This window comes from Cololabis saira, chromosome 15 (genome assembly GCF_033807715.1).
Source record: "Cololabis saira isolate AMF1-May2022 chromosome 15, fColSai1.1, whole genome shotgun sequence".
Taxonomy (NCBI): domain Eukaryota; kingdom Metazoa; phylum Chordata; class Actinopteri; order Beloniformes; family Belonidae; genus Cololabis; species Cololabis saira.
Genome location: NC_084601.1, coordinates 1544916 through 1558920, shown reverse-complemented (window position 1 = coordinate 1558920; position 14005 = coordinate 1544916). Strand labels below are relative to the sequence as shown.

The 14005-nt window shown below is 38.6% G+C and overlaps 1 protein-coding gene across 1 annotated transcript; it reads right to left on the bottom strand.

Moving 5' to 3' along the window:
• Positions 1 to 5256: 5256 nt before the first annotated feature.
• Positions 5257 to 12633, bottom strand: pdia8 (protein disulfide isomerase family A, member 8). The gene is made up of 13 exons (XM_061741729.1): positions 12380 to 12633; positions 11050 to 11128; positions 10859 to 10976; positions 10668 to 10775; positions 9929 to 10058; positions 9652 to 9765; positions 9445 to 9570; positions 8099 to 8281; positions 7555 to 7663; positions 7272 to 7400; positions 6092 to 6171; positions 5955 to 6012; positions 5257 to 5854 (listed from the first exon to the last, which is right to left on the bottom strand). The coding sequence occupies exons 1-13, from the start codon at positions 12532 to 12534 to the stop codon at positions 5765 to 5767; spliced, it is 1479 nt and encodes a 492-aa protein (XP_061597713.1). The 5' UTR covers positions 12535 to 12633; the 3' UTR covers positions 5257 to 5764.
• Positions 12634 to 14005: the final 1372 nt, after the last annotated feature.

The window sequence follows — 14005 nt, the reverse complement described above, 5'->3', positions numbered from 1 at the left end:
AGTTTCCTGGTGTAATATGGTCCAGTTTCCTGGTGTAATATGGTCCAGTTTCCTGGTGTAACATGGTCCAGTTTCCTGGTGTAATATGGTCCAGTTTCCTGGTGTAACGTGGTCCAGTTTCCTGGTGTAATGTGGTCCAGTTTCCTGGTGTAATATGGTCCAGTTTCCTGGTGTAATATGGTCCAGTTTCCTGGTGTAATATGGTCCAGTTTCCTGGTGTAACGTAGTCCACTTTCCTGGTGTAATATGGTCCAGTTTCCTGGTGTAATGTGGTCCAGTTTCCTGGTGTAATATGGTCCAGTTTCCTGGTGTAATATGGTCCAGTTTCCTGGTGTAATGTGGTCCAGTTTCCTGGTGTAATATGGTCCAGTTTCCTGGTGTAATATGGTCCAGTTTCCTGGTGTAATATGGTCCAGTTTCCTGGTGTAATGTGGTCCAGTTTCCTGGTGTAATGTGGTCCAGTTTCCTGGTGTAATGTGGTCCAGTTTCCTGGTGCAATGTGGTCCAGTTTCCTGGTGTAATATGGTCCAGTTTCCTGGTGTAATGTGGTCCAGTTTCCTGGTGTAATATGGTCCAGTTTCCTGGTGTAATATGGTCCAGTTTCCTGGTGTAATATGGTCCAGTTTCCTGGTGTAATGTGGTCCAGTTTCCTGGTGTAATATGGTCCAGTTTCCTGGTGTAATATGTTCCAGTTTCCTGGTGTAACATGGTCCAGTTTCCTGGTGTAATATGGTCCAGTTTCCTGGTGTAACGTGGTCCAGTTTCCTGGTGTAATATGGTCCAGTTTCCTGGTGTAATATGGTCCAGTTTCCTGGTGTAATGTGGTCCAGTTTCCTGGTGTAATATGGTCCAGTTTCCTGGTGTAATATGGTCCAGTTTCCTGGTGTAATATGGTCCAGTTTCCTGGTGTAATATGGTCCAGTTTCCTGGTGTAATATGGTCCAGTTTCCTGGTGTAATATGGTCCAGTTTCCTGGTGTAATGTGGTCCAGTTTCCTGGTGTAATGTAGTCCACTTTCCTGGTGTAATATGGTCCAGTTTCCTGGTGTAATGTGGTCCAGTTTCCTGGTGTAATATGGTCCAGTTTCCTGGTGTAATGTGGTCCAGTTTCCTGGTGTAATATGGTCCAGTTTCCTGGTGTAATATGGTCCAGTTTCCTGGTGTAATGTGGTCCAGTTTCCTGGTGTAATATGGTCCAGTTTCCTGGTGTAATATGGTCCAGTTTCCTGGTGTAATATGGTCCAGTTTCCTGGTGTAATATGGTCCAGTTTCCTGGTGTAATGTGGTCCAGTTTCCTGGTGTAATATGGTCCAGTTTCCTGGTGTAATGTGGTCCAGTTTCCTGGTGTAATATGGTCCAGTTTCCTGGTGTAATATGGTCCAGTTTCCTGGTGTAATATGGTCCAGTTTCCTGGTGTAATGTGGTCCAGTTTCCTGGTGTAATGTGGTCCAGTTTCCTGGTGTAATGTGGTCCAGTTTCCTGGTGCAATGTGGTCCAGTTTCCTGGTGTAATATGGTCCAGTTTCCTGGTGTAATGTGGTCCAGTTTCCTGGTGTAATATGGTCCAGTTTCCTGGTGTAATATGGTCCAGTTTCCTGGTGTAATGTGGTCCAGTTTCCTGGTGTAATATGGTCCAGTTTCCTGGTGTAATATGGTCCAGTTTCCTGGTGTAATATGGTCCAGTTTCCTGGTGTAATATGGTCCAGTTTCCTGGTGTAATGTGGTCCAGTTTCCTGGTGTAATGTGGTCCAGTTTCCTGGTGTAATGTGGTCCAGTTTCCTGGTGTAATATGGTCCAGTTTCCTGGTGTAATATAGTCCAGTTTCCTGGTGTAATATGGTCCAGTTTCCTGGTGTAATGTGGTCCAGTTTCCTGGTGTAATGTGGTCCAGTTTCCTGGTGTAATATGGTCCAGTTTCCTGGTGTAATATGGTCCAGTTTCCTGGTGTAATGTGGTCCAGTTTCCTGGTGTAATGTGGTCCAGTTTCCTGGTGTAATATGGTCCAGTTTCCTGGTGCAATATGCTCCAGTTTCCTGGTGTAATATGCTCCAGTTTCCTGGTGTAATATTGTCCAGTTTCCTGGTGTAATATGGTCCAGTTTCCTGGTGTAATATAGTCCAGTTTCCTGGTGTAATATGGTCCAGTTTCCTGGTGTAATATGGTCCAGTTTCCTGGTGTAATGTGGTCCAGTTTCCTGGTGTAATGTGGTCCAGTTTCCTGGTGTAATATGGTCCAGTTTCCTGGTGTAATATGGTCCAGTTTCCTGGTGTAATATGGTCCAGTTTCCTAGTGTAATATGGTCCAGTTTCCTGGTGTAATATGGTCCAGTTTCCTGGTGTAATATGGTCCAGTTTCCTGGTGTAATATGGTCCAGTTTCCTGGTGTAATGTGGTCCAGTTTCCTGGTGTAATATGGTCCAGTTTCCTGGTGTAATATGGTCCAGTTTCCTGGTGTAATATGGTCCAGTTTCCTAGTGTAATATGGTCCAGTTTCCTGGTGTAATATGGTCCAGTATCCTGGTGTAATATGGTCCAGTTTCCTGGTGTAATATGGTCCAGTTTCCTGGTGTAATATGGTCCAGTTTCCTGGTGTAATATGGTCCAGTTTCCTAGTGTAATATGGTCCAGTTTCCTGGTGTAATATGGTCCAGTGTCCTGGTGTAATATGGTCCAGTTTCCTGGTGTAATATAGTCCAGTTTCCTGGTGTAATATGGTCCAGTTTCCTGGTGTAATATGGTCCAGTTTCCTGGTGTAATGTGGTCCAGTTTCCTGGTGTAATGTGGTCCAGTTTCCTGGTGTAATATGGTCCAGTTTCCTGGTGTAATGTGGTCCAGTTTCCTGGTGTAATGTGGTCCAGTTTCCTGGTGTAATATGGTCCAGTTTCCTGGTGTAATATGGTCCAGTTTCCTGGTGTAATGTGGTCCAGTTTCCTGGTGTAATATGTTCCAGTTTCCTGGTGTAATATGGTCCAGTTTCCTGGTGTAATATGGTCCAGTTAACAGGTGTAATGTGGTCCAGTTTCCTGGTGTAATGTGGTCCAGTTTCCTGGTGTAATATGGTCCAGTTTCCTGGTGTAATATGGTCCAGTTTCCTGGTGTAATATGGTCCAGTTTCCTAGTGTAATATGGTCCAGTTTCCTGGTGTAATATGGTCCAGTTTCCTGGTGTAATATGGTCCAGTTTCCTGGTGTAATGTGGTCCAGTTTCCTGGTGTAATATGGTCCAGTTTCCTGGTGTAATATGGTCCAGTTTCCTGGTGTAATATGGTCCAGTTTCCTGGTGTAATATGGTCCAGTTTCCTAGTGTAATATGGTCCAGTTTCCTGGTGTAATATGGTCCAGTGTCCTGGTGTAATATGGTCCAGTTTCCTGGTGTAATATGGTCCAGTTTCCTGGTGTAATATGGTCCAGTTTCCTGGTGTAATATGGTCCAGTTTCCTGGTGTAATATGGTCCAGTTTCCTGGTGTAATGTGGTCCAGTTTCCTGATGTTTGTAAGGACTCTGGAGTCCAATAAAATGCTAAATTAAAAAGTGCAAAATAAGAGCTCACTTGCCTCCCTCCTACTTCTTCCCTCTGTGGGGTTGCCGGTGGCCTGGGTTCCTGGGCTCTTCCGTGTCGGCCTCTGGTCTCGCGGGTGGCGGGGTTGCTCCCCCCCCTCCCCCACTATAGATACACTTCAGGTGGAGCTTTGTTTGGTTTATTACACACACACACAGTCACTTAGTCACTTAGTCACACGCATATACACACACACATGATCATATACATATATACACACACACACACACACACACACACACACACACACACACACACACACACACACACACACACACACACACACACACACACACACACACACAGACATACACACTGGCTTGTTCACCTGCATGCTGGCTCTCTGGTTTTTGGGTTTAGGTAGCGGTAGCGATAGCTTAGCTCAGACTGCGATCAGATCTCAAGATTTAGGTCGATTGCTGTTATTGTTTTGGTTGGCTCCGTGCCGGTTTCGTGCTTTGTTTGTGGTTTTTTGTTGCAGATTTCCAGTGCTTGACGTGTGTTTCCGTGTGTTCCTGCTTCCTGGATTGGCAGTGGATGTCGTCACCCCCCCCCCCCAAAAAAAAAAAAAAAAAAATCACTGGGTTTGTATGTGTATATTTATGTATATGTACGCATATGTATGCGTATATATATTAAATATAGTAATAATGCACATACCGGTATATATACTTTTGGTTTCTACCATCATGGTATCAATCATTAATATGTGTGCAGACAAGGGAGAGAAAAAAATAAATAAATAAATAAATAAAATAAGAGCTCACCTTTCCCCTAAAACAGTGGTCTTCAACCCTGGTGCTCAGGACCTCCTGTCCTGCAGGTTTTAGATGTTTCCATGCATCAACACATCCTGATACAAATGACTGTGTCATTAACAGACTTGTCCAGACCTGGATGACAAGCTGATGACGGCCATTAATTAGAATCAGGTGTGATGATGCAAGGAAACATGTAAAACATGCAGGGCAGGGGTCCCGAGCATAGACATGTACAGGACTGTCTCAGAAAATTAGAATATTGTGATTTTCTGTAATGCAATTACAAAAACAAAAATGTCATACATTCTGGATTCATTACAAATCAACTGAAATATTGCAAGCCTTTTATTATTTTAATATTGCTGATCATGACTTACAGTTTAAGAAAACTCAAATATCTTATCTCAAAAAATTTGAATATTCTGGGAATCTTAATCTTAAACTGTAAGCCATAATCAGCAATATTAAAATAATAAAAGGCTTGCAATATTTCAGTTGATTTGTAATGAATCCAGAATGTATGACATTTTTGTTATTTTAATTGCATTACAGAAAATAAAGAACTTTATCACAATATTGTAATTTTCTGAGACAGTCCTGTAGTTTTCTTGTATAAAGGGACTGTTGTTTTGGGTGAGATGGGAACACTTCAACCACAAAAACAGAACAAACAGCCTGAGTTCTGGCGTGGCAGCACGTGTTTCCAACTGGAGTCTCAGTCTGACCAGCTCTGATCCAGCTGGACCTGCTATGGGATTTCTGCTGGTGTTGTTCTCTCAAATGTAAGTTGCTTTGGATAAAAGCATCTGCTAAATGACAGTAGTAGTAGTAGTAGTAGTAGTAGTAGTAGTAGTAGTAGCAGCAGCAGCAGCAGCAGCAGCAGCAGAAATAGTGAAGAAGAATCTGAATACTTGGTCTGAGTTAACTTGGAGCCCACAGACACGTTAATCACCAATTTATTAAATAGTTCCAGAGGATCTCTGACAGTAAAAACACTCAGAATAAACTTCTCCATCAATTAACGGACAACAGTTTGTCACAAGAACCTGATAGAATTCAAATAAATAAGTAAATAAATAAATACAAAAAGCACCAAATATAAAGTCCACAGATGTTAAAATAAATAACACAACTGCATTATAGTATTGCATAAAATACAAAGAAATAAAAAGTGCATATAAGATGGCTCCTTAAATAAATCCATCCAGTGAGGCAGTGTGACATGATGGGAAGTTGTGGTGGAAATAGTGGAGGGATATGGCTGGATTTGTCTTTCTTTGTTGGGTTTTCTTCTTTTTTTTTGTAAAATTAGCCAGCGGATATCCTGACTAGTGATCTGTAGTTCAGTTCTGGTTGAGTCAGCAACACTTGGCTACTTTATACTTCTGCAGTTGTCATGGAGACAACGTGGTGGTCCATCTTGAAGTCAGTTCCGGTGGGTGGATGTTTCACAGTTCTTCCTTAGACCCACTGAGCAACAGATTGTGACTTGACTCCCGCTTCAGAAAATTCAGAAAGTCTTTGAGTTCTCGATTTCCCTGAAAACAGAAAGGAGACACAATGTGATCATCTGACATCATGTGAGTAATATTAGCAGACAGCCTTAACTAAAAAAAAACTAATTTAACTGTGTTTTACCTGGTATCGTATGGGCTCATCTTTTTTACCCACTGGAGCAAAATAAATGGTTGGATACCTGGAGAGAAATGGAGAAATATATGAAATAACTAATGGAGTCCTTGTTTGAAATCAGGACCAGAAATCTCCATCCTCACCCCTGGACTTCATACGGCAGTGGGATGTCGTTGTCAACCGCGTTCATCTTGGCAATGACGGTGTTTGACTCAGAATACAGCTGAGAACAAGTATCAAGTATCACATTTACTACAAAAAACTCATTTGTACTAGTAATGTTAAGACGTGTTGCTCTGACATATAATGGCCTTTTGTTAGGTTTGTAAAACATTCATGGATCCGGTAAGTTTAAACATCTCTCTGAGTGAAGGTTTCAGTTCTGATTGTTTTTGCAATCTTCTGCAAACACCAACACTGTTCCATGAGTAGACCGATTGTGAAAATAATCACTTTTTCTTTGCGCAGGAGTATATACATGTATATCCAGTACTGGAGTTGAGGGGGGATGAGGGGGGACCCATCCCCTCCTGAAATAAAAATGGTCCAAATCATCCCCCCTGTAAAACTGCCATCCCCCCTTTCCATCCCTTATGTCATTTCATCAATGAATGTGGTTTTACTGCTATTTCAACATTTAGAGTCATCACCAGAAAAATAACTTATTTGACCAATTTCACCTGTTTCAAGTAAATTTTCACTTGAAATAAGTAGGAAAATCTGCCAGTGGGACAAGATTTATCTTCTCATTACAACCAAAAAAATCTTGTTCCACTGGCAGATTTTTCTACTTATTTCAAGTGAAAATCTATTTGAAACAGGTGAAAATTGTTGTTTTTTCCAGTGATGAGTCTTGTTTTAAGTGTAATGAGATTTTTTTACTAAAATGAGACATTTTAACTAGAAATAAGACAAATATTCTTATTTAGAGTTTTTGCAGTGATCCATTTGACTTATCCTGTGAAGGACAGAGTCATATTGATAAGTTCAGAAAAGTGTTTTTTATTGTTGTGTTTTGATGTATTTGATGTAAGCCCAGTGGATATTTAAAGCTTACAGAAGGCTGCATTTAACTGCTGCTATGTCATTCCTGCAGTATTTCTGCAGGTGTTTTGGTCACTGCTATTATTTGTAATATATTATATTATTTGTAATCAGCACAAATTATCTGTCCCCATATGATAAAATCCACCATCCTGATTTTTTTCAACAACTCGAGTACTGTGAATATCTGATTTAATCCAATTTCCCTTTCCAGCTGGAAAATTGCAGTTTTATCCATTGAAAATGAATGGAACAACACAACGAGGTGAGGCTCTGTACCGTTTCAGCCAGCTCTCTGTAGACCGGCTCCAGTTTCTTGCAGTGTTGACACAACGGAGAGTAAAACTGAATCAGAACATCCTTGGATGGATCCTTGACGATATCATCAAACGACTCAGCAACAACCACCTGCACTTTAGAAGACGGTGGAGAAGCGGAGAAGAGAAAGTCCCAATGGGGAATCCATCATGTCCTTTCTGTCTGTTCTTCTTTCCAACACAGAACACATTCCTCATAAACTTGCACACATTTACAAAAACAAGCTGCTCAGTGGTTACATCACCTTGACCGGAGCAAAGTTCTTCTCAGGAACGGGTTCAGATTTGATGTAACGTTTAAGACGATCCGCAAAGTAATCTCCCAAAAACCTCTCCAGCGATTGACCGTCCCTCCTATGAAGAGTGACAGAGTCATTTAGATACAGTATACAGGACTGTCTCAGAAAATTAGAATATTGTGATAAAGTTCTTTATTTTCTGTAATGCAATTAAAAACAACAAAACAGACTTGGATTTATTACAAATCAACTGAAATATTGCAAGCCTTTTATTATTTTAATATTGCTGATCATGGCTTACAGTTTAAGATTAAGATTCCCAGAATATTCTAATTTTTTGAGATAGGATATTTGAGTTTTCTTAAGCTGTAAGCCATGATCAGCAATATTAAAATAATAAAAGGCTTGCAATATTTCAGTTGATTTGTAATGAATCCAGAATGTATGACATTTTTGTTTTTGTAATTGCATTACAGAAAATCACAATATTCTAATTTTCTGAGACAGTCCTGTAAATTGCAGCTTCACCAGGTTTGTCCGTGTCACCTACGTGAACTCTTCCCTCATGATGAACTTGTGGCCCAGCTTTGTCCGGATCGTGACGAACGGCAGTTCCCCTCCGTCTGACATCCCTAGACCGTAGTCGTCCTCCAGCTCAATCAGAAAGTCTTTCTTATTAGCGACGGAGAACATCAGACCCCGCCCAGGGAACTTAGAGGCAACTTTCATCACCCTGACAACAAAACAGACAGGAAAAGGGCTTTAAAACACAAAGCAGAATGCTGGGGTAGATTCTCAGTCATTCAGGTTATGGCCACTCTTAAAGGCTTGAGCAAAGGGCAACTGGATTACTTTTTCTTTTGTTTTAGAAGATGTGTCACCTTCTATCTTTAAGATTTTGTCAGTTCAAATGGCCCAGAGTGGAGTTTCCAGCCTATTAACTGTAGAACCCATACGTAAATCACTGACTCTTAATTCCACTTCCTGGGGTGTTAAGAGTCTTTGGTCCACATTCAGTTGATGATCTGGTTTTGGTCACATGAATCAAAGTGAACTCACAATTGTTAGCTCAGAGTGTCCCATATAGGTGAGGAAGTTAAGCTGCTTACACAACACCAACCAAAAGTATTCTCATCCATCTACTATGGAGCACAGCCATGCCTCTCTCTCCTAAAATTATCTCCATCAACACTTCCAAGCTTTAACTCCAACAGCAGGCGTATGTGTCCAGTACGACGGAGTATTAGGGCCAAACTAAGACAAAAAAATAATTGGAAATTACGAGAATAAAGTCATAATATTTTGAGGATAAAATCGTAGAATTACGAAAATAAAATCATAATGTTGCGAGAATAAAGGCGTAATAGAATAAAGTCGTAATATTATGAGAATAAAGTCGTAAAATTACGAAAATAAAGTCATAATGTTGTGAGAATAAAGTCGTAATATTATGAGAATAAAGTCGTAATTTATGAGATTAAAGTCGTAATTTATGAGAATAAAGTCGTAATTTATGAGAATAAAGTCGTAATATTATGAGAATAAAGTCGTAATATTATGAGAATATAATTTATGAGAACTCTAACAGGAAGAGCAGTGTTAAAATGAGGAATATTGAAGATTTTATGAAGTTATATTTATATATTTATAATATATTTAATATTACGACTTTATTCTCAAAATATTACGACTTTATTCTCAAAATATTACAACTTTATTCTCGTAATATTATGACTTTTTCTCATATTATGACTTTATTCTCGTAATTTCCATTTTTTTTGTCTTAGTTTGGCCCTAATACTCTGTCGTAGTCCAGTGAGGTTGAGCGAGTAAATACTAAATAAGAGATGCAATAGAAACATGTGTATTGGTCTGTCACCTGTATATATGTGTTACCTATTTCTCCAGTAGTTGGACCCTCGGACATTATGGTGATAGTCTATGTCGTAGTACGCTGTGAGCAGGTCCCGAGCTCTCAGGCGGTCTCTGTTCTCCAGAGTCATGTGAGGACACAGACCATGGCTACAGAACAGTTAGAGAGAAAGACAGAGTGAGACAGCCGTCCTGCTGATGTCCAGGATCACTGAAGTCAAAGAATCTCACAGCTGATCTCTGATGAAGCGTCTCAAAGAGCTGACGCTCAGATGATCCTTGAAGACGACAACACTATCCTCAAACCCGCTGGCCAGTCTGGGAGGTCTAAACAGCAGCACACTCCTGGAAATGCATAAAATAATAGATATGCATATAAAACACATGTACTTATGTCATTTAATGCCACAAATGGTGAAAATTGAATAAAGGAATGCAGTGAAACAACAAAACAAATACTAAACACTGCGTGTTATATTTCTGTTGTAATGTTTGTATGTTAACTCACTCAGAATTAGCTTTGTACCCCTCAGCTATCTGCGGATTAGTGATGTGAGCAAATCTGAACTGTTCTCTTAGCAGACCGGCAGCCTTCAGAAACTCAGCCAGACCAGAGCCGTCAGCACCCGAGAACACACCTGACACACACGCACATCACGCAATAAAACACCCAACATAATGTCAAGTCATCAAAAGTCACAAGTAAAGCTACGGTGGCCGACGAGGGCCAAACGCACTGCAACGGCCTAATGCGTCTCAGTTAAGGAAAACGGCTTCAAGTACAGAAACCATTCAAATTCACAAACTCAAAACCAGGTACAAAAAGCTGTTGAGCTGTTACGCCGAGAGCGCCCCCTGCAGGTTTGGAGCACTTCCGGTTGTAGTGACCGGTTATGAAGCGTTTTTCTTTTGAAGATGGTTCTTGTTTTATATAGTTTTGTGCTTTGCATCGTTTCTCTATTTGCAGCGTTTGATGATGCTGCATTTGTCTTTGTTTTTTGCAGCACGTTTTTTCATTTGCACCACGTTGCTCTTTTTGTACCTCATTTTGAGTTTGTGAATTTGAATCGTTTCTGTACTTGAAGCCGTTTTCCTTAACTGAGACGCATCAGGCCGTTGCAGTAAAACAGATTTCGTGCAGATCTGCTGGATTTAATTAAATGTGGAGGAAAAAAAAAACCACAGCACAACCTGAAGGCCTGGCCTGCATACAGTGGTGAAGTTGTGCCTTTTCAGTGGAGTCTTACCGACAACGCTGGCATCATAGTTGCTGGTGAAGGTCTGGAGCTCCTCTTTGGTTTTCAGGTGAACTGAGTCTGGGCCCGTCTGTTTCTTCATGTAATGATAAATCCCATCTAAATACAAATGAATCAACATGTATATTTACTTATTAACTATCAAAGTTGTGACTTTAAAAAGAAAGTAGATGTGTTTTTACCTGCAGTGCGGGGTCCATCGTAGGGGGCAGAGTCTTTGCCGTACCTGAAGATCTTAACAGTGGGATAACCAGTGACCCCAAAACGACCACAGGTCTCTGAGTGAGCAGTACAGTCCACCTGGGAGACAACAGACACAACTAATGCAACTAATAATAATAACAAGAATGGCTTTTAATGAAGAAAATGTTACCTTTGCTAATTGAACAATTCCCTTAAGTCGATTTGCTGCCTTTTCAAATTCTGGAGCCAATTTCTTACAGTGGCCACACCTGAGAGTAAGGGAGGAAACGAAGAATAGGAAGTAAGGAGGTGAAAAATATATATATAATAGAAAAGGAAAGGCAGCATGAACAGAAGTACAATAACGTGGGTCAAATATATATAAAAAAATATATATATATATATATATATATATATATATATATATATATATATATATGGATCAATGACGTGACGCCTATATTTTTTGAAAAACAGATTTTTTTTTCAATTCAAAAAAGGTTTAAATGGATAAAAAAAATACCATATATATGAACTACCTGTCCCACATATGGACTCGCCTGAATTAAAAAAAAATACTAGTTATTTGGGATTTTGTTGTTGTTTTAAGCGTCTAAATTTCATGTGGTGCGACCGTCCGACCAGGACTCTTGTTTTGAAAACCTTTTTCACTCTAAATGTATTTAAATCAATCTTCTTCTATCTGGCATGATTTCCAAAATGTCTTGTAGTGTATAAGATTTATACACATTTATATTTATATTTCCATCATAATATACAAACAAAGTTTGACTGATGTCTGACTGACTGATGAAATATCATGTGGCGCGACCATTAAAATAATTTTTGTATAACACTGAAAACTTGTAAAAAAGATGTCAAGATGTTAAGGAAATTAATTTATTTTAATATGAATCATGGTTGTGCCACATTACTTTTTTTAAGGCCAGTGCCAATTCATTTTGCCAAAAAACTCTGAAATCACTTAATTTAAAATCTGTATGTGAATTTATGTGTACACAACATGTTTGAACTACTGCAATAGATATTCTTTTTTTTATTATTTTAAAATTGACCTGTTGAAAATCCTTATTTGTCATTGACCCATATACAGAACTGTCTCAGAAAATTAGAATAGTGTGATAAAGTCCTTTATTATCTTTAATGCAAAAATGTCATACATTCTGGATTCATTACAAATCAACTGAAATATTGCAAGCCTTTTATTATTTTAATATTTTTATTTTAATATCCTATCTCAAAAAATTAGAATATTCTGGGAATCTTAATCTTAAACTGTAAGCCACAATCAGCAATATTAAAATAATAAAAGGCTTGCAATATTTCAGTTGATTTGTAATGAATCCAGAATGTATGACATTTTTTTTTTTTTTTTAAATTGCATTACAGAAAATAAAGAACTTTATCACAATATTCTAATTTTCTGAGACAGTCCTGTATATATATATTTATTTATTATAATATAGATATAATAGTGATCTCTCCAGGCCGCTCGTTACCATGGAGCGTAGAACGTCACCAGCATGGTCTCCTGCTCCGTTGCCAGGTAATCAAAGTCGGCGTCTCCGAGCTCCATCACGTCTCTGCGCGAACACACGGCGGCGGGAAAACTAAACAGGAACAAGGCTGGAAGCAGACGGGCAGCGGCCACCATGACGGATGAATGGGACGTGTAGAGTGAAACAGAAAAATGAAAAATGCGAAGAGGATTGAGTCCGTCATTGAACGACAAGAGCCGTCGCTCCAGCGTCAGGTTACGGTAACGTTTACTGACTTCCGCTCGTAACTTTCACTATAAAAAACTATCATAATGAAATGTAATGGATATTTGAAAGTGCAGGAGTAAAACAATATTGTATATTTAAATATATACTAAAACAATTTAAATAACAACAAATCAGTCAAAATTAAACGGGTAATCATCGATTTTTATAACAAGTTAAACGTCATGCTTTTATTTTGAAGGCTGCATTATTGCTGTTTCCGGATATTGACCATCGGTTTTTGTCCGCTGTCACTTGAGAGGCGGGACAAAAGAGAGAATACGAGAACAGAACTCTCTTATTTGTCCAACTGCAGGTAGAAGTGATGCGATGTAACCGTGTTATTGGTCAAATTACTTGTCAATCAGAGAGCAATTTCCGCCTCCCATTTTTATGAATGAGAATCAAGTTTTAATAGCGCGCCATATTCAGTGGTTACATTTTGTCTCCAAAGCTAAAATATTTACAAAATATCAATTTAACTATAATGTTTAATGTGAGGCTGATTTCATATTTTACTTGTAGCAGTGACTTTATTATATATTTATTGTATATTTTTTACTCCTGAAGAGAAGCTTTTGAACGAGTGAATTGATTGCTTATTTAGCAATATACAGGACTGTCTCAGAAAATTAGAATATTGTGATAAAGTTCTTTATTTTCTGTAATGCAATTAAAAAAACAAAAATGTCATACATTCTGTATTCATTGCAAATCAACTGAAATATTGCAAGCCTTTTATTTTTTTAAATATTGCTGATTATGGTTTACAGTTTAAGATTCCCAGAATATTCTAATTTTTTTATTCAGATTCAGAATAATTAATAAAAATTTGAGATAGGATATTTGAGTTTTCTTAATCTGTAAGCCATGATCAGCAATTTTAAAATAATAAAAGACTTGCAATATTTCAGTTGATTTGTAATGAATCCAGAATGTATGACATTTTTGTTTTTGTAATTGCATTACAGAAAATCACAATATTCTAATTTTCTGAGACAGTCCTGTAGAAATAACTGAGCGCAATTATTGAAAAGAAATGCTTTATTGTTATCATTATTGTTGTCAAAACAATTCAACACAAACAAACTGAGAATTTCCTTTTATTGAAGTCAACTTTCGTTTGTCCATATTCAATATGAATAAACAAACATTTCCACAAAACCTTCATAGAACGATGGCACATCTTTTACCAACATGTAAATAAGGCATTAAAAACGAGAGCATAATCAGGCAGTTCATCCCCCAGTGTGTCACAAGATTACAAAACATATGTTCAAACAGAAATGAGTCTAAATGTTGAGCAGCTACTTTGTAAAGTTTTACTGGGAAAAACAAAAGTCCTGATCACATGTATTTTTT

Excerpts from the sequence above, each read along its gene's own strand:
- pdia8 (XM_061741729.1), bottom strand. The coding sequence starts at position 12,534 with ATGGTGGCCGCTGCCCGTCTGCTTCCAGCCTTGTTCCTGTTTAGTTTT. Across the intron at positions 9,766-9,928 it reads GGGTACAAAGCTAATTCTGA|GAGTGTGCTGCTGTTTAGAC; the intron begins GTGAGTTAACAT and ends ATGCATTTCCAG. Across the intron at positions 6,172-7,271 it reads ACAGAGAGCTGGCTGAAACG|CTGTATTCTGAGTCAAACAC; the intron begins GTACAGAGCCTC and ends ACTTGTTCTCAG.